We start from the raw sequence: 22,276 nt of genomic DNA on the forward strand, positions 1-22,276 counted from the left end.
TAATCCTCCTATTATAAAAAGACTATTTATCATTATTTTTCTTTGGCTGTGGTATTTATTCTATGAAAAATGGATGGAGCCGGGCAGTTAAAAAAGATATAAACAAGATGATAGGGTATAAATAAGTATAAACTATAGCTAAAATACGAAAAAATGGCTAAATGAATGGTTTTACTCTATTTCATGACTTAACTTTCGAATTGCATCCGAATCAAGGACCTGCAAATGCCAACATAGCTCATATAAATCGTCTTCGATGTCGAAAGAATATCGATTGGCTAGCTGGCGAAATGTTAAAACCCGTTTGATAACTGTTGCCATAATTCTGTGTTTACGAAAGTTCACCAAAGGTTGCCGAACCACTGGCGAAACATCGGCAGTATCGTTTGATGCCTCATTTCCTGGATTCAGATAAGGCGGTTGTTCCGAGTTGAATACTAAATCAGACAGGTATATGCCCAGAAACGGGATGCAGCCGCCAAAAGGATACTTGATTTTCGTTCTTCGGAAAGTACGATAATTTGTACTCGGTAATTCGATCTGTATATCGGTGGAGGACATACCGTGCTCTTCTGCCACCAGTGTCATACTGTCGCGAATATGTTTCCAATTCCGCATAGGAGAGGTGAAAGCGGACAGTTGATCCAGCAAACGGAGTTCTGAAGATCCGACTTTGGACCACGTTTTTTTCAGCCGCGAAATGGACGGTGACTGTAAACCCAATACGATCTGTACCAGTGTAGCGAAGTTGGAGAAAAGTTTGCATTTCTATCATAAGACGCTTCATGAGTACCCAATGTCGCTCTGCCGCTATGATATTAAAAGATACTTTACCTGAGCTAATCGAATAAATTTCTCGATGAGTTTGGTTCGTTCGTTGATGTCTCGTGTTCTTACGATTTCCGACGCAACCCATTGACAGACGGTATTGAAGCGCTCAATGACCTGCTCTACGCCACCTCCGCAATCAGCTTCTTCGTCCAATATCGAAGCCTTTTCGTCATGATTATCCCGGTCCACGTTGCTGTGTTCCTGATGATGATCCATTTTGGTCCAGCGACAGTGTACCAGGTCTTCCCAGTCAACGACCAGTAGTATATCACGTTCTATCAAACAGAACTGCTGTGCCATTTTTGCTGATCGGTGGTCCAGGATAAAACTATGATGTTCCGACGGAATAATGTCGCTCGATAATGTATTTGACTCTAAATTATTCCATGTATGATGAATCGTGTTATCGTACGTGTAGAGTGAGTTTGTGAGTTCTGGATCTTCGTGCCGCTGAATCATGTTGGTGATGCTTAGAATTTCGGAAGGAAGGTCAGCGCGGCTGGTTGAAACGGTGTTGATGGAAGCCGAGACCGCTGTTGCTAAAGCACTGTCAGCATCAGATTCGACTTGCGAAATGCTTGGCGCTTCTTGGATATGCATTGTATTTTGCGATTCAGGATCTTCGGAACTGGGATCAAGGTGTCCCAGGTATATTGGTCCTGCATGTTTCGACTTCAAGTTGCTTCTTTTATCTTCCTGGCCCAGACTCTGCACACCGAAGTCCAGCGATCGCGGCTCACGATCAATACTAGCGCCGCGTCGTCTTCGTAATTCCAAGCTGTGACGACGCTCTTCATCTCCTGCGAGAAGAATGCTCAGACGTCGACAAGAAACCGGTCCCTGATCTTCGCCGGTGCATTTCCTGCAATCACAGGGTTCAATATCCACTTCGCTGTTCCTTAGCTGTTGTGCAATCCTACTGACAATGCGATCGCTTGCTGTCATCGCAGATGGATTTTCTCTAGTATCAGTTGACGGCGAAAGGGAGGGTGATTCAGGCCCACTCGTTTCATTGAGCAAAGTATCAGATGTCGCGGTTGCTGGCACATCTTGCTTCAAGACCTTTTTGAATGCCTTGGACAGACTGCGCTTGCTTACAGGACGGCTAAGGCTGATTCCACTGGAGGGAGGAGTAAAAGGGACACTGGTAGTTTGATCGTAAGGAATTGCTTCAAAGTTATCGATTGGCGATGTTTCCACTGGCATGGGCGTGAGAGTTCTCTTTTCAGACGACAACGTATGACTAAGTATCTTGCTCTGAGGCCCGTCTACCGCTTGTCGTAAAGGAGGGACATCCGGTATATGGTCTGCCAAGTTCGTACCCAATATATTGGCGGAGTAGGGCCCAGGAGAGCTACTTCCCGCCCGAAGCTCGTTTTCGCTTTTACGTCGCTCGATGCTTTTACGGGATAAGTTAATCGACAGACCGGTCGCAGATTTGACAGGCCCTAGATCGTTAATATCAAGGGCACGGATGATTTCAACCGGTAAACTTTCAGATCTTGGTGGAGAAATGGGTCGGTTCAAAGGATCTTCATCTGGCGATTTTCGACACCATCGTTCGGAAGGCATGCGTGTTAAGGAGCGACTTGCAGTTGATGATTGGTTCGTAAGCGGCGATGTGCTGGAGGCAGTTGCAACGGTATTGAAGTCTGCAGTTCTTGTTTCTTTCGTAGTGTCTCGATTTTTGTCAGAACCTAAAAATTGCGGCGGCAGCGGAGGTCGCTTATTGGTGTTCTTTCGACCTGCCGACGAAGCTGCTATTGATGGATCTGCCTCAGATGGCTGATGCATGCGACCAGGACCGCTGGATGCCGGAGATCGTAGGGTATGTGGCGCCGAAAAAGTTGATGTGTTATCTTTGAGGTTCAATGATGGCTGTTCGTTGTTTGGTGGCCAATCACATACTTCAGCGCCATCGGATGGCCTACTTGTAAAAAACTGCTTTCTTTGTTGTTCCTCGTCTTCTTCAGATTTATGACGTTCGTTCTCCCATTGTTGGCTCAGACGTTCTGCATCAACCCACTCGAAAGACGAACGGTAATATCTGTGAGACTGCTCGTCGTCATCCATATCCTCTTCCGTATCTGTTGTGCCAGGGCTGATTGCACTATCGAGAGAATCATCTGATACAACGCTTGTTTGTGAGCTATCCGTGACCAAGGAGTCTCGAGGGCTAGCTATGCTGCCAGGATTTTGTTCGTCCTCCATTTTCTTTTGTTGTTGCATACGTTGCAAATAAGATGCTTTGATGGTCTGAATATCAGCACTATGGCTGATTGCACTGCTCAAACGCGATGGGGACCGCTGAGACATTGAGGGACGCATATATTGCGTATGCTTTCCTTGCACGCTACCAATAACAACCACTTGAGCCTGTCGTGTATCCTGAATGGCCATGTTACCATTATGCTTGCCACCAACGTTCACGCCACGCACCAAGGCAGTTTTCCTGCGAATGACACCCTGAGATAACTGAGCTCGAGCCATTTCCTTGACCCTTTCTAGTTGATCAGTGGCTGGCGGAGGCAATATCACTTTGACTCGTTCCGAGGTGGAACCATAATAGTATACTTTCTTCAACCGCCTGACAACGCGCTTTAGTCCCTTTACAATACGTTGATCTCGAGGCGAAGATTTGACGAGAGGATGGCGTGGAAGACCATTCAAAAAGGATGTGAGAATAACGCGCAATTCACGAGAGGGGATAAAGTCGTGCACGAAATAATTGAGCAGCCAATGTCGGAGTACTACGAACGTTCTGTTAAATGTATTTAGCGTTCGCCCTTTCAAAACAGCTGTCAATAGGATGAGCAATAAGTGAAGAACTGTTATTATACCTGATTCGCACTATACGACGCTCTTCAGTGTCGTTCGCCAAAGCCCAGTCGAACCGCAATATCAACAACTTGCATAATTGTATCGGCGAAATAAAGAGTCGGTAAGTCAAAAAGAAGTCTGTCATGAAAGTGTAATCTATGTCCATCCACGTTAGCTTTTGGATTATTTATCAGAATTTTCTATCATTACCTATTGTGCTGGTCAATTTCTCAACTAATTTCTCGACAGTTGCCGCTTCGATTACCATAGGAATATGGTGTGGTGCAAGTTTCTCTTGGTTATCAGACTTGGCATTATCGGTTTTGTGGCGGTTTTTCGCAAGCGATCGTTTCAAGGATAGCTTGGTTTTCAAACTTATATGAGCATCTTTTACAATATTGGTGTCTGATGCAACCGAACGTAAGGGTGACATAAGGCGTGAGCGCGGGCGGCTTAAGGCGTTGCCCAGCCGAATAGTGTCTGGTAATAAAGACCATCTAGCGGAGAGAGGTCTCTCTGATATCGGTGATGGAGGTTCTGAGGAAATCGCTGTTGTGTTGGACGAGAATCCTTTCAAAGCCGGTCTGCCTGCGCAAGCATTTACATTTCGAGCTGCCAGTGACGAATAGGCTGAGCAAGTGGCCGATATATTTTGCCCCGTTGTTGCCAAACTTGCCGATAACATATTAGGATCCGGACCCCATACAATAATATGAGGATCGTCGTCTGATTTTAATAGATCAAAAATGGCCGGTGGATAATCGATAAAAAGAAGTGGTGGACCAATATCTCCCTCGGAAACGGAAAGATCGATCGGCGGTGGGGTTTGAGCCTGTAAGTGAGACGAATTGTGGTCTGAAGAAACAGATCTTCCACTCGCGATAGGTGTCAGATGATGTAGAAGTACAGACGATGGATTGGCAGGAAACATGAAATCATCTTCAGCAAGCAGATCATTGAAATTGCTGACGGCTGGGATATCCGGCAATGAAAAATTTCCAAACGGTTCATGCGTAAACGAACTGGATGGCAGAAAACTCTGTAGCCCGACATCTTTGAACGCACACTCCACCAGTGCTGCATGGTTCTCATCATGGTTTTTACCGTAATGATTACAGGTGCCAGCACCTGTCACTGATTCCTCCATATCGTTGGAGTGTTTCCGAGCTGGCTGCCCCTCATCTGCCATAGCAGTCTCCCAAAATATGCCACCATCGGTATATTCTTGTATGCCAAACACGGTTGCCAAAGCCGCTCGTTCACGCGTTCCTTTGGTATTGATTTCATTTATGAGTTCTGGCAATATAAGAGAGTTATTGCGCGTTCTTCTAGACACGTCGATAGCTGTTTCTTGGGGGAGAGGCATATTCGCAGTTAAAGCCGTTGCTTGGTTATATTCATCGTCCAGGGGGGTTTGCGAAGAACGATTGCCTGGTACTTCACTGCGATGATTTTAATCGTTAGCTTGATTATCGTCTGCATTCAAGGGTCAATCTCACCCTTGGTTCTGTTGGGAAGACGTTTGTTGATGGAGACGTCTCATTGTAGTGTTCCAAGGAGACGGCATGTAGGGTTGCGATCCGTGGCATGCAAAAGGTATACGAGAAGAAAGGGTAAAAACTAGGCTAGTTTTGATATATTACGAGTAGTATTTTTTTCGAGTTATTTATTTGCTTCACATGGTTAATTGACAATTTTGAACTTCACTTGTGATACGATACAACGACTTGTCAAACCGTAAAAGTTCATGGTATGGCTTTCAAAAACTGGCCACCCGGGCCCCAAGCTGCCCGATTCTAACCGTATTTGATGGGATTTTCTACCTTTTTCAGTGACGGTAGTACTTAATAAAGCAAGCGATTCGGGATCATGATACACAGAGCATGCACGATCATATCAAATCAGGACATATTTGACGTCTTTTTTTTTCTTTTCTCCACTAATTGTTTTTTTTCATGCAACATGGATTTCCCATTTTTTATTTTTCAGCAGCGGATGAAACACATTCTTGAAAAATTGGTGGCTTTGCCATGTCAAATAATTTCATCACGCCTGTCGCAGCTGTGTTGGATAGGGTTCACCAATTCCCGTTATCATGGACGGTGATGATTCTGCGAATCATAACAACAAATGCTTAACGGAAGAACTGGATGCTGACGTTGGTCTTGAACATGCGGAAGCGGAATCTGCAGAATCCTCAATACGGCGATCAGGAAGGCCAAAGAAAGCTGTTAAGTATGGTCAACCGTTCATACATGGCGACAAAATGGCCTTCATATCTCGCGCGAGATCTAGACCGAAGCAACAAAAACGCGACAGACGTAAGGTGCAAAAGACATCCTCTCTCAGACGATTGGCTCCGGCTATAAAGTTCCCATTCGGTACCGGATCCAGCTTTGACACACAGAGTTTCACCTCCAACGCAGTAACTCAAAGTTTCCCCGACGGATATTATACGGGTACTGGTGTACCGATGTTCTCAGCCAATTATGAATTCATGCCACAGCCGATCCCTTTTTGCTACGATGTCCCTGTTCAACCGATCGTTTCGAGTTATTATGGTGCAAATTCACAACATTCTTTCCAGTGGACCTACAGCATACCGCCGCAATATGAGGCACCCACACCCAAACCGGCAGCCTTAGATACCCCTCATATAATGGAACATCCACCTTCGCGATTACAAAATACCACAGCAACACCTCCTTTGTCTAGTCATTCTAACACCAAACGACAGTTACCTCCGCCATACCAAGAGACGACAGATGAATCTCCTTTTACTAATAAACCGACGACAGCGCAGCATCCAACTATTTTGCATCAGTGTTTGGAGCGAGAAAATCAAAGGCACATACAACGTGAAGATAAAAGTGCCGCAGGAACCGTAGCAGATTTTGACAGCATGAGGCCAATCCCACATTGGCCACCTAATGAATGTATGGTTCAATCACCTATGTTGCAACCTACCGGCCTCAGTTATACCACACAGTATCCTTCAAACAGTCCGTTTGATTCATTATCTACCCATGGAGCTTCCTCCTACAACGTCCCTCGTGTTTCTTTACCTGGCATGCCGCCACCATCGAGCTCACCATTGTCCTCTCCACATCATGCCACGTCGTCCTTACCACCGACTTCTAAAAAAATGACCAAACGAAAAAGACAGTCTATACGATATAGTCGATTGCTTGCTCAAGCAGAATACGAAGCTTTAAATGGGTATATTGAGGACAATCAATTTGAAGACTCATATATTGGTGAAACTTATTGGACTGCCTGGGAGAAATCACGCTTCTTCCTTGGAGTGGAACGATGTGGAAAAAAGAATGTTCGTGACATACAGCAACGGATAGGACCAACAAAATCAGTATATGAAGTTATGTCATATCTGTCGACCTTAGATCGTCTTAGCAAGGAACATCATCAATCAATAGGTAAGCAATGATAAGGGCGTTTTGAAGAAAATACATATGCTCATCGGATCGCATAGACAGATCAGGCAAATCGGGACCATGTGCCGAGGAAGATATTTTGATTGCATATGAGATGACGGATGAATGGCTGAAATTCGAGTCAGAGCAAGCCGGAATAATATTGGAAAACTTGCCTGAAGGCCCTGTGGATGACAGCCCAACCGGGTCTGCCCCGCCACGGACCAGTGAAGGAGAAAAGGTCATGTCAACTTTACGTGAAGAAATAACTAGATGGCGAAAACGCCATCTTACAAGGCGGGAGAGGATGAGCAAGCGTTATCTATGTAGTATGTGTCACAATCTTCATACAGATCGGAATGTCGTATTTAATGGTATGAATAGAATTTCAGCGCGTTGACGTATTGAAAAGAATCGACAGCATCATCGATTACAGCGATGCAACTTTGCCGGACGGTACTTTATCGGATAGTATGATCTTCGGCATGGCAACATTGGGATCTGAATACCAATTGGTCCGTCTCCACGAATTTTTCGATGTACAAAAGATTTGTTCTTTAGCATCAAGGTAAACCTAAAGAACATGACAGGAGGAATGAAAGTTGCTGATTTTCTTGCATTAGCAATCGCTCTACGGCATCTCCTCATGTGAAAATTTCAAACGACGTTCTGCTCGAGCTGTATAACCGAGTCAAAGAGTTCGTGGCGGAATTTTTCCTCAATCTGAGCAGATATCCACCAGCGTTGCTACCTACTGAGGTAATTGCCAATCGAACAAACGGTCTGTGGCAGTATCCAGGGTAATTAATTATTATGTCTTTGACTTTGTTTTTTGAAGTATAAGCCATACGCAGGAAATAAGCGCATCGAACAAGTTTTAAAGGCACAATGCAAAAAATGGCAGATAAAGCTTCGAAATTCCGACGACGTTGATCCAGAAGTAAACAAAGATGCGAGGGATACCAATACAAATACATCTCGCAGTTGCCAGACACAGAACGAAAATCCTGAAGAGCAACAAGTATTTGACGAAAAAGAAGAAGAGCAGCATGGACCCAAGAAAAAGAAAGCTCGCGTGGACACAAAAGAAGAGAAAAATGCTAAGCAAGAAACTGTTGGTGATATCGACGACAATGACAGTGGTCATGATGGTCGTTATGACGAAGATGACAATGCTATCGAGCAAAATTTAAGCGCGCAGAGCGAGGATGATTCGATTGAACCTCAGGACGTGATCCAGGATGCAATGAAGGAAATTTCTGCAGAGGAATTGTTTCAGCAAAAGGATGCTCAATATAATCAATTATTGTGGTCCTTTATGTCCAAGTGATTGTGAGATAGTCTATGACACAGATAATGTAACTGTTCCTTTGATCCGTGTCCTACAGTTTTTTTGTATTGCACTCTTTCAATAGAAAAAGTTTCTTCATTGCTACATTTAATTCCATTTTTTAGACTGGTGTTGTTTCGGGATGCAAGGACAAGGAAGCATTTTCTCAATCGCGATCTGAAAAAACTGGAGGCTATGCCGTAGGAACATTGGACGTTTTTCGTCTCCGCTCAAAGCAAAAACATAAAAATTTTTTAGCGTGTTGCTTATTTTCTTGTCTTCTTTCTTTCGAACTCTTTCCTTCATCCGAAAAAAATGTCTGTCACTCTTGAACTTCCCTTGGCTCTTCACATTCTCGACGGTTTCCTTGCCGAAAACAAATACGTTGAATCGTACGTATTCATAACCCTTCGAATTCATGACATTGAGGTGGCTTGGATTACTAAATGGCTTTTTAAACTTCTAGTGCCAGCGCCACCGCTGCTGATTCCGCCGTCGCCAAGGCTTTGGGTTCTGCCCCCTCTGCTGAATTCGCCAACGTTGCCAAGTGGTACGCTGAAGTGAACAAGTAAGTATTAGCTGTCCTTACCTTTTTTTAAAAATGGCAAAAAACTGGAGAGAGGCATGTGGTTTGCTAATGGACATTGGTAAACAGGTCTTCTGCACCCGCTGCTGCTGATGAAGATGAGGACGACATTGACCTCTTCGGTTCCGACGACGAGGACGTTGATGAGGAAGCTGAGAAGATCAAGGCTCAGCGTATTGCTGAATACAATGCCAAGAAGGCCGCTAAGCCCAAGCCTATTGCCAAGACCACCGTTACTCTCGAAGTCAAGCCTTGGGATGACGAGACTGATATGGAAGCCTTGACTCAGGGTGTCCGTGATATCCAGATGGATGGTCTTTTGTGGGGTGGTTCCCAGCTCGTTGCTATCGGTTTCGGTATCAAGAAGCTCCAGATCAACTGTGTTGTTGAAGATGACAAGGTCTTGTTGGATGACTTGACCGACAAGATCCTCGAACTGGAAGACTTTGTCCAATCCGTTGATGTCGCTGCTATGCAGAAGATCTAAGTGTCATAAAGCTCATATCATTCATATAACAAAAAATAAAGTCTTTTTGAGTAATACTCCAACCCGCATTACCTGTCGCAAAATCGTGTAAAGGAACGTTTATTTCTCTTATTTGCTGATATGCATATGAAGAAGCTACAAATTAGATGAAGCTGAATGTCAACTTATGAGCCTGCAGATTTAATATGAAGTTCGGATCGCCCAGAGACAGATCCGACTGTTTCAAACATAATGGCCTTTTTAGCCGTAATCTAGAGGTTTTGCTACGACTTTTGTACTCTGATTTTGATGAACAAGTATTTGAAAACGATCTAGATTAAAAAACCAGAGTTTCTTCTTGTAATGCTTCAAAGCAATCGCCTGCTTTGCGGGGAAAAAAGTGACTCCAGGACTGCATATGAATAAAATGTCTGTTTCTACCTGCCTAACTCGGATAATGCTTTCACTTAACCGCATCTGCTTTTAATCCTAAACGTGTGCTCTCTACTGCGCTCTTATTGATGCTATCCTAGATCATGAGGTCCACAGGTTCTACCGAAAAATTTTCGAGATGTTTCATGCCAACAACTTAGCCGCAGATGTTGCGAATGTAAATATAGGGCATTAAATAAACCTTTGTCTAACAGCGTTGAAACTTCAGCACGAAAGGAGCTCGCGATAAAGTGGGTGATAATATTTCATAATTCGCGCCACAAGCTGCTGCGGATCGCATGGTGACCTGCTTCAAGGACAAAAATGTGCTGTAAACTTCATTCTATGCGCGCATTCAAACCAAACGCATCTGATCTCTTGCCGGGACTCTGGTAAACCCTTTTGACAATGTTCATATTTTAAGTTTTTTTTGGGTGTTCCCTCCTCTTGTTCCTTTGCACCCGACACTGCAGTAGTTTTAGTTTCTTATTTTATTTTTTGCCTGTCTGCCGCCTCATGCCTTCTGTGCGCTATTTATGTATTTTTTTTCTCCCGAGGCTTTTCAACTGTACCTTGTTCCCATGTGGCGTCTCCTCGGACTATTTTCTTCTCTATCCAGGGCGCGCAATAGTCCACGACGAACGTGTGTACCTTCATCCTCTTAATAAAGAAAATCCTTTACTTTATTTTATAATACTTATTTGAAACATCAGCATTCCCTCACAGACTGCTGCACATTAGTAAAATAAAAGTCTACTTCAATTTTTCAAAACCATTTCTGGTACGGCATCAATAAGAAAAACAACGACGCTGCACATTTGCAGCTTTCTACTGTCGTCGTCAGGATCTGGGCTGGAATTCCAATGGCCAGAGAAGTAGACTAAATCTGTAGCGAATAATAAAATACGGGAGGATAAGATAATGTTTATTCATTTTGGTTTGAAGGATATTTATATGTTAGATATCCTATTATTGATGACAGGATATGGTATAAAAATGGAAGGTTACAGCAATGACGCAGTGTGCTGAGCCAGCCAGGACTTCTTGACAAGGTTGCCGAATTGGGATGGATGGCCGATCATGATGTAATGATCGCTGGAAAAGGAATCTTGAGGCTGATTGGCTGAGCACAAAAAGGTTACGACACTACTTGGAAGACATTTACCGAACAAAAAATGTCTCGACACCAAAAACAATTGCACACACGGTTTCATGTGTGAATGAATGCCTTCTGCCAGAATCGAACTGGCGACCTTCTGCTTACTAGGCAGACGCTCTGCCAACTGAGCCAAGAAGGCTTTTTTCCTGTGATAAATTCGGAGTGGTACGTTGAGCCGCGAGCCGAAGGGCAAACGGCGAGACGACGTTGAAGTGGGTGAGAGTGTTGCATTTTTTTTTATTCATTTATTTTATTTCATGTTATTTTATTCTACACACGCTCTCTTGTATTGTGAAGCTCTGAAGTTCTACGGCTACTGATAGGCGACACCATAATTGTGTAACTTTAGTGTGCCCTATTGTCTGTGATTTCCTTTTTCAGATAAATTTAACTGTGTTGACTCAGAGAAAAGAGGGAGGGAGGCAGATCAGAAATAAACAATCTTTTTCACGGACTAAGAACCAGGACAAGAAAGTCTATCCCCAACGCCCAGTCAATAAATTATTGACACGATCATCCTTGTTGCAGCGACCCTCGCAAAGAAGTAGATTGAGTGTGAATCGAGCGAGTTGATCTTGGTAAAGGAGTTCCGAGCCTGTAGCTAGTTTCACCACCGTTTTGTTTTGTGTTTTTAGAAGAGTTTATATCCGTTGTGTCAGAAGAACCCCTGCGATTCGTACTGCCGCACGCTCTTTTTACTTCATTGCCTGTTCTCTGCCACCTACAAGTACCATACGTATCAATTGGTGGAGAAGCTGGGCGTAGCCGACTCTCTTGTTTCCAGCGTATTGTACTCCATCATTGCTCCAAGTTTTAAACATATCGAAAAGTGCCGTCAAGTCCCATCCAATTAGTGTATTGCACCTATTATTATATTGTCATCCCTGCTGTACTGTGTCACTGTTTGAAGATGCCACCTCACGACAAGACTGTTGAGAACCATGCCACGTTGCGAAACCTTTTGGCCCGACCGGATCCATTTATGGGTCAATCCAGCGAGAACCCCTTATCATGGTTAAGATCATTGGAACGTACCAAGCGAGGTTGGAATGCCTCCGATGTCGAGATTCTGCTGCTTGCCGGATCACTACTGAAAGGAGCCGCTGGCTCATGGTGGGACGCCAACGAAGATACTACCCAGACCTGGAACGACTTCAAGGAAAAATTCAAGAGACAATTCGCCAGCAGCGATCTACACGTAGAATGGTGGCGACAACTCAGAGAGAAAAAACAAAATGGCTGTCCCGTTTCCGATTTAGTTACATTCCAGCAAGAATTGTTTCAACGACTAGATCTACAAGACGATGCGAGAAAGATTGAAGTACTGTGTGCCGCGTTAGACCTCGATTTGGGTATTGCTGTAGACCGCATCCATCCAAGAACTTACCAAGAAGCCGTCGCCATCGCCCGGAGAGAGGAGGGCCTAAGAATTAAATATGGTCAACAACCTGCCCCCAAGAATACTGAAATTAGTTTCACCAAGCCTCGCAAGTGGTTAGAAGACGATATTGCTAGTAGCCTCTCGGACGCCGTAGATGCGCTCACTGATGAATTCAAGATGCTCAAGATTCATATGCTCAACCAAGGCCGCAGTCCGCCCATGGGACAAGCCCCATCGGTGAACCAAGGCTCACCAATGAATGCAGGCTGGCGACCGCCACCGAACCGACCATACTCCTATGATAACGTGGGGCCCCGTAGACCGTACACCAGCGAATTTAGAGGAAGATGCTATACGTGTAATGAGACGGGTCATCGTGCGTATGACTGTCCCCAGCGTGGTACCGGTGAAGACCCGGGAAAAGACAGGAGGCAACAGTAACGGAGGAGTCTGTTGCCTCGAACCAACATCAAAACTCCTCAATCAAACCGCAAGTAAATTTGGTGCAGGCGGCACAAGCAGCCCAGGTGTGGGCAAACCGCCGAGAACGTTCAGACCATAGTGGTCAAGAAAATGGTAGTGCAAAAAAACAGAAAACGACGACTGACTATACTTCGCAGGGGGTCCCCTTGGTGCAAGCTGTTGCTGGCCCCTCCACGTCTAAAGTGAGATCGCTACCCTTGCCGAATGGCCCAACCGCAATGAGGTGGGAAGGTCAAGTAGCCGAAGTGTCCACGACAGTAGATAAGCCAAAAAAGAAGAAAAGAGCACCGCCACGCCGTTTGCCCGTAGAAATTCAAGAAACAAAAATTTGGGACCTCATGACCAAAACCGACGCGCGAATGTCATTGGCAGAAAGAATAGCCCTCGATAAACAAGCAGCTCGTGACATTCAGGATGGTATCCGGTTCCTTCATGGGAGAAAGCCAAGGGCAAGACAATCTGAATCTGGCAGTTCAGCAAGACCGGTAGCTGTGAATGCCGCAGTGAAAGCAGAAGAAGAAGAAAATTCAACAACCGAAGAGAGCGACGACTCATTCTTGTTCACAACTGAAACAGATTATGAGACTGACGAGGAAGGCGTTTCAGAGTTTGAGTACCCTTACGATTTTAGCCGAATGGACCGGAGTACACCCCTCCTGATGCCTGTGAAGATCAAGAACCGCGAAGTGATAGCCGTAGTGGATACTGGAGCTAGTGTCTCCGTTATAAGCAAGCCCTTAGCCCTCGAATTAGGTCTGCCCTTCAACGAAGACGTGATGGCCATAGAGATGCTGGATGAGACTAGTCAGGCCCGAACTACCTGTGCCCAAGTGTACCTGTTTTCGTCAATGGGAAGTTCCGCCCAGAACACTGTGCTGTCCAAGATAGGGAGACCGATCTTTTGATTTTAGGTATGACTTGGTTGGCCGCCTACGACATACGAGTAGACCCTGGTCGGCGAACCATACATATGCCCACTAGAGGAGGGGATCAAACTCTGGTGATCAACTGTCTACCTGTTCCCGAACCAGAGAAGAAGCTTAGCCATAAGAAGACAGTGTACCGCGTGCAAATTAGTAAACCGGTTCAACTGCCTCACCAACAGCTAGGTGATGGTACTCTTGGCCAAATATATGAGGGGGAGTTTCCCGAAGAAATTGACCCAACGCATGAGGGGGAGGGCCCCGAAGAAGTTCCTGCCCCTGGGATGGAAGTTCTCTTGGTAGAGTATGCAGACTGCTTCGCCGAGAATACCGGACTGGGACGAGTCGAAGGAGTGGAACACGATATACGGACCAGCACCGAAGAACCCATCAGATGCCGTCCATACCGTCTTACTTGGGCCGAAGAGAAGATCTTGAGACAAGAATTAGACAACCTCCTGGAGCTGGGGCTCATCCGACCGTCAAGTGGTGAATGGACGTCGCCGATTCTGTTTGTGCAAAAGAAGGATGGTTCACAGCGATTGTGCATTGATTATCGTAAGTTGAACAAAATCACTGTTAAAGACGCATACCCGCTGCCTTATATAGATGAGCTCCTGGATGCCATGGGTGGGGCGACCATATTCAGCACACTGGACGCAGCCAGTGGCTATTGGCAGATTCCAATGGCCAAAGACGCGGTTAAGAAGACTGGTTTCGTAACAAAGTTTGGGACTTACGAGTTTCTGGTAATGCCATTTGGCCTGACCGCTGCACCAGCTACGTTCCAACGGACGCTGACAAACATATTGGGGCCATACATTGGGCGAAGCGTATATGTTTTCATTGACGACGTGATTGTGTTTTCCCGTACTGCCGAAGAACATCAACAACATTTGCGTGAAGTACTCGAAGCTTGCAAGAAAGCCAACCTGAAGTTAAAGCGAAAGAAGTGTGTGTTTGCCCAGGATCGCGTCGAGTATTTGGGCCATACGATTACTTCCCAAGGCCTGTTGCCTAATGAGTCGAATACAAGAAAGATCATGGAAATCAAGATGCCAGAGACCCGAGATGAGGTGCGATCCTTCCTTGGATTAGTGGGCTACTATCGCCGTTTTGTACCCGAATTTGCCGCCATAGCGAACCCATTGACCAAGTTGACTAAGAAGACCAAGGAGTTTACCTGGGACGAAGAGGAACAGCAAGCTTTTGAGGAGTTACGCCAAGCTCTAGTAACACCGCCCATATTAGCGTACCCAGATCGTGAGAAGGTTCAGATCCTTACCACGGACGCCTCAGGCAAAGGACTTGGTGCGATTTTATCGCAATCCCCCGATGGCTCTGAAGAAGGGGAAGAAGTGATAGGCTACGCGTCTCGTACGTTGCAAGGCCCCGAAACCCGTTATTCAACTACCCATCTGGAAGCCCTGGCTGTGGTGTGGGCTGTGAATAACTTCCGTCATTACCTAGCCGGCCGTGAATTCATCTTATATACCGACCACTCCGCGTTGACCTTTATCCTGAACAATTCCCGTCCAGCCGCCAAAATAGCCAGGTGGGCTGCCGCACTCATGGAGTTTGATTTCATACCTCGATACCGTGCAGGCGCGAGGAATCCAGCAGACGCTTTATCGCGACTACTGGAGTAAGCACATATTATTCTATTTTCAAAAAAAAAAAAAAAAAATTCAAAAGCAAAAAGAAAACCAAAAAAAAAAAAAAAAAAAAAAAAAAAAGAGAAAAAAAAAAAAAAAACAAAACAATATATATATATTTTACACCATTAGATTTCTTTTTATGGATATAGGACCGGTCTCTATGGACCTTCTTGACACTTGGCGCACGTTGAGCAAGGGACGAAGTAGTAGCACCACTGCGGCCAACCCCTTTCGACAACCTTACATGAAGAACAAGAAGAACAACTTATTACCGATTGCTGCCGCCAGGATGGATTTCCCTGTTTATATCGCGATTTATCAATACCTCACAAAACGAACTTACCCGCTTGATTGCGGTGACGAAGTCATCAAGAAACGAATCCGTAATCGCGCAAGACAATACACCGCTTACGAAGGAAGATTATATAAGAAACGTACCGACAACCAACCTGGTCAAGAAGTGTTACACTCAAACAACATTGAAGAAGTCATTAAGCGCGTCCATGCCGAAGGGCATTTAGGCATCAACAACACATGGAGAAGACTACGATTGCAGTATGATGGTTACCAACTGTTTGAACGAGTTCGAAGTTTTGTGCAAGCCTGCGAGACATGCCAGATGCGAGCCAGAAAAAGAAGATTACGGCAAGAACAGAGTCACCCTATTCCGACACCATCCAAGCCCTTTTATATGGTCGGATGCGACGCCGTGGGCCCGGTTGTGCGAAGCAAGAACGGGAATCGTTACATACTGGTAGCGATTGATTACTTGACCCGCTGGCCAATTGCTACTGCCGTCCCGGATATTACCGAAGAAACGACGTCTCACTTTATGTTCCATTCCATTGTGAAAGATTACGGTGTACCATCGTACCTCCTTACTGATCGTGGGTCAAACTTTACCTCAAGACATGTTGGGGAATTTCTCAAGAAGATGGGTTGCCGGCATTTAACCACAACCGCTTATCGTCCTCAGGTGAACGGTTTATGTGAAAGAATGAACCAAACTATTGTGCAGGCTCTTTCCAAGATCGTGCGAGACCGAGGTGAAAAGCGAGATTGGGACAAGTTCTTAGATGAAGCGATATTAGCTATCCGTACCATGCCAAATGATTCCACTAAGTACAGCCCATCGATGTTATTATTTGGTTATGAGCTCAGAACACCTGCTACGTGGGCACCACCGAGGGAAGACTATGTTATTGGTGAGTTGCAAGAAGAAGTCGAGAGGCGAGTTAGTGAGATCGTGGGACTAGTCGAAGCCCAGAGAGAAGAAGCTCGGGAACGAACTGCAGTGCGGCAACAACGAAGTAAGAAGCGATATGATCAGAACGTGACGCCCAGGAGATACGAACCCGGTGACGAGGTACTGCTGCGAGAACAGTTCAAGGCGACCAAGTTTTCCGATCATTGGGTTGGTCCCTGCTTGGTGATCAAGGCGAACCGCAATGGCACGTATTGGCTACAAGGCCCGGGAGGCAGACGACTTGAAGGTGCTGTACATGTCGATCAGCTTAGAGACTGGAAGGCCCGATCATCCATGATCCCGACGGTGCAGAGTCATAACGACACGAAGAGAACGCAAGGATGGCGCGAACCACGAAGGATAGAACGTTAAATTACACATCGGCTCTTGCTCAAGAGGGGGAGGATGATAAATTCGGAGTGGTACGTTGAGCCGCGAGCCGAAGGGCAAACGGCGAGACGACGTTGAAGTGGGTGAGAGTGTTGCATTTTTTTTTATTCATTTATTTTATTTCATGTTATTTTATTCTACACACGCTCTCTTGTATTGTGAAGCTCTGAAGTTCTACGGCTACTGATAGGCGACACCATAATTGTGTAACTTTAGTGTGCCCTATTGTCTGTGATTTCCTTTTTCAGATAAATTTAACTGTGTTGACTCAGAGAAAAGAGGGAGGGAGGCAGATCAGAAATAAACAATCTTTTTCACGGACTAAGAACCAGGACAAGAAAGTCTATCCCCAACGCCCAGTCAATAAATTATTGACACGATCATCCTTGTTGCAGCGACCCTCGCAAAGAAGTAGATTGAGTGTGAATCGAGCGAGTTGATCTTGGTAAAGGAGTTCCGAGCCTGTAGCTAGTTTCACCACCGTTTTGTTTTGTGTTTTTAGAAGAGTTTATATCCGTTGTGTCAGAAGAACCCCTGCGATTCGTACTGCCGCACGCTCTTTTTACTTCATTGCCTGTTCTCTGCCACCTACAAGTACCATACGTATCACCTGAAAATCAGGATGTCCATGACGGTCGATAACGGGAAAACATTTTCCCGGATAAAGAAGTGTCCATCCACGTAGTAAAAATGATCCATCCGTCAGCCAAACTGCCGGATCCATCACAAGCAGTCTTTACGGATCCTGTTGACATGACTCTTGAGTCTTTAGGCCATTTTCTGCCATGCAGCGGCCCCTGATCAGTTTCAGCTGAATCCCGACACCAGGCACCATTAGATCATGATGTGAATGCTTCAGCTTTTGGCCAATGCTGACCTGTTCGTTGACATCCCAGTCTGCTATTGCAGCAATCCGAACCGATCTTGCCTCTGCAGTTGAAGGTGTAAACGCTTCAAGCTGTTGTCATGCCAAAAACCGACTCCGTAGCTACTTTCCATTTTGGGAAGTACTAGATCATTGATCGGTTCATGCATTCCATTTTTAAAAATTCATGCGATATCCATCAACGCTTGACGTTTGTACCTTGATTGATTTTATCTAAATTATTCACCCATTGTGTTTTGATGGTAATCCCTCTTTATCTGCTTTTGCTTTAATGTCCTCTGAAAACCATCCGATTACCCTCACCTATCGTGTCGCTGTTCCTTATTTCTCTGCAGCTGACCATATAGATGGGGAAAATCACACCCACTGATCGCGAAACATTGAAGAACAACATTGGACATCTACTTTTAGATATTATACAAGTAGACTTTGTAAAATGACATAATTCAATCCGTTTTCTTTGCAGACCGTGTCTTTTCTTTTAAGATGATCACGGTCAGTGCGATTTTTATTATATCTTTAGAGGTACAGGGCACCCCTCGGTGTCAATTTTCTTCTCTTTTTTGTTTTTTGTTGAATAACTGACTCGAACTGATATACATCGGAAATCGTATCTGGTGCTCATAATTTTTCAACCCAATCAACACATCGTCCCAACTTGCAGAAATCTTGTAACGCAGTTGTGAAGGAAAAATCGTAACTCTACCGGCGGAAAACCCTTCTACTGGACTTCGTTGCAGATCTAGGAACGTGGATTAGCTGTCAAACTTCACAAGAATCGCTTTTTAAAGTGCAACTAGTGAACCATACACCTGCTTCTCGCCCACAACCCACTCCAGTCCCTTCAGCTGCCAAAACTGCCGCTACAGCCAAACTGCCAAATGAATCATAGCCCTCCTCTCAGGCACAATCAACCCAGCAATCTCGTCTCAGACGCCCAGCCATTACCTCCAAACATCAGGCAGTCACTGATCTTTCATTCTAAACAGTCACTGGGGGCTTTGATTACCTTTTTCTATCTCGCATTAAAGATATGTCTTCCTGAAGTCCGTTGTAACCTTCACCACTAAGAATTGACTTCATCCTGTATCCTGACATTTCTTTCCCTGCTCACTCGATTGTTGGCTTGCTGATGCATGTCCAAATATCTACCTGTTTATAATGGATCAGAGGAATAAACAACAATGTCATCAACAAATGGTTGATCGTGAAAGACAAGGAAGCCATGATACTTGGAGCTTGGGCAGAAATTGCTTTTACACCAAAAGGGCAACCTTGAAACATGTATTGTAGTCCATTATATGTGAAGATTGTTTTCTGTTTATCTGGTTCATGAATTTTGAATCGATGAAAAGCACTAGTCAAATCAAGTGTGGTAAAATACTTCGGATCCACCCAGCTGTGGAAAATGTCACGAATAAGAGGTATGGAATATTTGTTATCAGGGAGACAACGATTGATATGACGTGGATCAAAGACATGGTCTTTTTCCAGTTTTATTACCGTAAGCACTATTTTTATCAGCTATGTGTTAGAGGACTATTCCAAGTAGTATCCACAGATGCACGAACAATTGGGAGTGGTTGTTGCTCTGATCATGAATTTCGTCCCATTTATGTGTAACACCAGTTAGAGAATTCCAAGTTTTGGCATGATGTCAAATCCAAGAATAACATCAGTGTCTTTTTGTAGCTTAAGTACCTCAAATGAATGTTGGATAGTACGACCATTATATGAAGAGATAAAAGTTCAGTTTTTCTGATACGTTGTTTGATGATTAAGACCAGCGAAAAGTATATTGCCCAGATTAAGTGAATTTCCCATTTATTTTTAATCTGAAAATTCTAAGCTAATCGCAGAACATCGGGCACCGGTATCAAAGAGACCCATAAGTTTTTCATTCTGTAGAAGAATAGGAGTTTGAAGCCAGTAAGGATTTTTTGATAAGGAATTTTTTGTGCGATCAGATAGCTTACCAGAAGACTGGAAATTTATTTCGTCCAGCGATTGCGCCAGATCGCGAATGGAAGCGTTGGAAGCGTTGAGGTGCATGGCGTTAATGCGAATATCGGAAGTGTTTTGACTTTCGGCTTTGGCTCATTTGGCGTCCCGATGTTCTTGACAGCGGTGGCCTAGAACGAACGGTTTTGTGCAGTACGTGCAGAGATTGTTACTGGTGGATGGCAAGGAAGAAGAAGAAGGAGTTTGAGCGGTGAGTTTTCGGCAGTCGGCCATTGAGCGAAGTGCGGAAGAACCGTGCAGACGGCAACCCTTCGAATGAGCAGGTTTACTGAACGAGATGCGGAAAACGACGAAGAAAAACCAGGTGAAGAAGACTTGGAGTGTTTGTGCGGGAAGTCATCTTCCTCAGAGCAACAACGTTTGTTGACGGACACGGCCAGAGCAACCTTGAAGACGTCCTTGAATGATTGTGGAGTTTCTTGCCATGACAGGAGTGCCAAGCGATCTGAATATTATCACGGATGTGGGACGGCAAAGAGGCCATGAAATGGAGAGCGAGACTTTCAATGTCAGTAACTTTTCCTTCACGGAGAGTGTTTTCGAAACGAGTGCCATATTCTCGAGGATCGATCTTTACGTGGATCCATAGTTATCGTGAAGGCGGCAGAGGCCATGGCAATCATACGGTCGGGTGATTGGAAATGGTGGAGAAACGTCTTGCGTGCTTGGGACCAGGAAGAAGATTTCTTGACCAAAGTGGAGTTGTACCAAAGATCGTGCTCAGGAGGCATGGCGCAGGTAAGCCATTTCGACCCATTCTTTGTCCAAGTCAGCGTCCATGGAAACCAGAATCTTTTCGAAAGTGCGGAGATGTTATGCACTGATTATGGGAGGATCAGTGCAAGCTGGACAAGAGGGTGGTGTTAAGTGCTTTCGCAAGACAAGGACAAGACAAGACAAGAAAAGGAATAAAACAGAAACAAGAAACAAGAACGAAATCGGAACAAGAATAGAAACAGGAAAAGAACCAAGACAAGGACAAGACAAGATGGAGAACAAGATAGTACGAGGGAATACACACAATTCTTGACTGAGGTTTATTTCATGAGAAGAGATCGGATATTTATACTAAAGGATCGGATACAGAACAGACAACGATAATAAAATAATTAAATGAAATGCAGAGCATAACATGAGGTAAAGCATAGATCAGCAAAAGGAGAGGACAACGGTAAGAGAGAAATATGGAGACCAAGTAAGAGGTATGCGCATGGACCAGCACGGCAACAGTGGAGAGCGTGCTTGGGCCAATAATACACATGGTCGTGCATTATGGCCAAGACAACGTGTACGCGGGAATGGTCATGACAGGAGAAAATGCTCGACAGACTGGAAGGCCTCTTCACTAGAGCACCAAATGGAGGAACTTTTAACCTGGAAGGCTGGGATATCTTTGTAACTGACGCGAGATGAAGACCGGGGTTGGTAAAGTTGGCGATCCAAGTCCTAGAAGTTCTTCAGAAATTTCTGAGAGTTGAGAATGTCATGCATGAGGGCCTTTTAGAAGATCCGGGGCAGCGGTGTCAATTCCTTCATTATACTGTACAGCTTGACCAATTTATTGATTTTGTCCTCATAATGTTTGATATTGGCTTTGTTGAGGATGACAGGGTTAGCGTGCTTCGAATTGGCGGAACCAAGACTATCAGATGAGTTTTGCAGGATCTTCGATTTGGATTCCGAAACTGGGTTTTCAGATTCAGACATAACGATGTCCTCGTTCTGGACAGGAGTACCAGTAACAGAAGTGGCAGGACCAGCAACAGAAGTAGTAGTGGCAACAGTGGCTTCAACCGAAGCAGGAGAAACGGGACCAGAAGACAAAGGCGTGAAAATAGCAGACATAGTGAAGGAAAGGGAGTGTTCACAGGAAAAAATTGGAGTTTGGGAGTCTATGAAGCAAGAGATTAATAATAAAAAATAAAAAACAACAATAAATTCTGTCAGCCTCCTTTATTCTCAAGAGAATGCTGCATAAAGAGTAAGAATGGTATAATGATATGTACAAATACGACACTTCTTATTTATATAGTATCTCAATGAAAACCAGTCAATTATCTGAATCTTTCTTTTTTGTCTGCACATCTCAGTTTAATCCCATTCTTCCTTAACTCCATCTTTTCCTAGCTATTGTCTTTCGTTTCTTGATTCTTACCTCTGTTTACAAGTTCATTCAATCTTCGGTTCCTGCCTGTCCTTGGAAAGCACTTGACGCCTTTGTCTGCTTCTATT

The 22,276-nt window shown here is 44.7% G+C and overlaps 5 protein-coding genes and 1 non-coding gene across 6 annotated transcripts; 3 read left to right on the forward strand and 3 right to left on the reverse strand.

The window, feature by feature from the left end:
• Nucleotides 1-57: 57 nt before the first annotated feature.
• Nucleotides 58-5,603, reverse strand: BYT42DRAFT_608200 (uncharacterized protein). Its single transcript, XM_051571194.1, has 5 exons — nt 5,151-5,603; nt 3,862-5,093; nt 3,672-3,807; nt 835-3,592; nt 58-768 (listed from the first exon to the last, which is right to left on the reverse strand). The coding sequence occupies exons 1-5, from the start codon at nt 5,216-5,218 to the stop codon at nt 172-174; spliced, it is 4,791 nt and encodes a 1,596-aa protein (XP_051419000.1). The 5' UTR covers nt 5,219-5,603; the 3' UTR covers nt 58-171.
• Nucleotides 5,604-5,652: 49 nt separating this feature from the next.
• BYT42DRAFT_586386 (uncharacterized protein) lies at nt 5,653-8,648 on the forward strand. The gene is made up of 5 exons (XM_051570063.1): nt 5,653-7,085; nt 7,142-7,411; nt 7,467-7,650; nt 7,706-7,841; nt 7,921-8,648. Exons 1-5 carry the CDS (start codon nt 5,747-5,749, stop codon nt 8,410-8,412), a joined length of 2,421 nt encoding a protein of 806 aa, XP_051419001.1. The 5' UTR covers nt 5,653-5,746; the 3' UTR covers nt 8,413-8,648.
• A 53-nt stretch (nt 8,649-8,701) lies between these two features.
• BYT42DRAFT_586388 (uncharacterized protein) lies at nt 8,702-9,485 on the forward strand (the record flags this gene model as incomplete). Its single annotated transcript, XM_051570064.1, has 3 exons — nt 8,702-8,804; nt 8,879-8,980; nt 9,068-9,485. The coding sequence occupies exons 1-3, from the start codon at nt 8,728-8,730 to the stop codon at nt 9,483-9,485; spliced, it is 597 nt and encodes a 198-aa protein (XP_051419002.1). The 5' UTR covers nt 8,702-8,727.
• Nucleotides 9,486-11,121: 1,636 nt separating this feature from the next.
• Nucleotides 11,122-11,194, reverse strand: BYT42DRAFT_t140. The gene has a single exon. It is a non-coding gene; the product is annotated as a tRNA-Thr (tRNA).
• A 1,943-nt stretch (nt 11,195-13,137) lies between these two features.
• On the forward strand, nt 13,138-13,824 carry BYT42DRAFT_549530 (uncharacterized protein; the record flags this gene model as incomplete). Its single annotated transcript, XM_051566079.1, has 1 exon — nt 13,138-13,824. The coding sequence occupies one exon, from the start codon at nt 13,138-13,140 to the stop codon at nt 13,822-13,824; it is 687 nt and encodes a 228-aa protein (XP_051419003.1).
• A 7,589-nt stretch (nt 13,825-21,413) lies between these two features.
• Nucleotides 21,414-21,889, reverse strand: BYT42DRAFT_617913 (uncharacterized protein; the record flags this gene model as incomplete). The annotated part of the gene is made up of 2 exons (XM_051572219.1): nt 21,414-21,511; nt 21,586-21,889. The coding sequence occupies 2 exons, from the start codon at nt 21,887-21,889 to the stop codon at nt 21,414-21,416; spliced, it is 402 nt and encodes a 133-aa protein (XP_051419004.1).
• Nucleotides 21,890-22,276: the final 387 nt, after the last annotated feature.

Source organism: Radiomyces spectabilis (genome assembly GCF_025331425.1).
Source record: "Radiomyces spectabilis strain NRRL 2753 chromosome Unknown BYT42scaffold_15, whole genome shotgun sequence".
NCBI lineage: Eukaryota > Fungi > Mucoromycota > Mucoromycetes > Mucorales > Radiomycetaceae > Radiomyces > Radiomyces spectabilis.

Coding starts and splice junctions, on each gene's coding strand:
- BYT42DRAFT_608200 (XM_051571194.1), bottom strand. CDS start 5,218: ATGCCGTCTCCTTGGAACACTACAATGAGACGTCTCCATCAACAAACG. Junction 3,808..3,861: donor GAAATTGACCAGCACAATAG/GTAATGATAGAA, acceptor GGATGGACATAG/ATTACACTTTCATGACAGAC. Junction 3,593..3,671: donor CGTCGTATAGTGCGAATCAG/GTATAATAACAG, acceptor TACATTTAACAG/AACGTTCGTAGTACTCCGAC.
- BYT42DRAFT_586386 (XM_051570063.1), top strand. CDS start 5,747: ATGGACGGTGATGATTCTGCGAATCATAACAACAAATGCTTAACGGAA. Junction 7,086..7,141: donor GGAACATCATCAATCAATAG/GTAAGCAATGAT, acceptor CGGATCGCATAG/ACAGATCAGGCAAATCGGGA. Junction 7,842..7,920: donor CAGCGTTGCTACCTACTGAG/GTAATTGCCAAT, acceptor TGTTTTTTGAAG/TATAAGCCATACGCAGGAAA.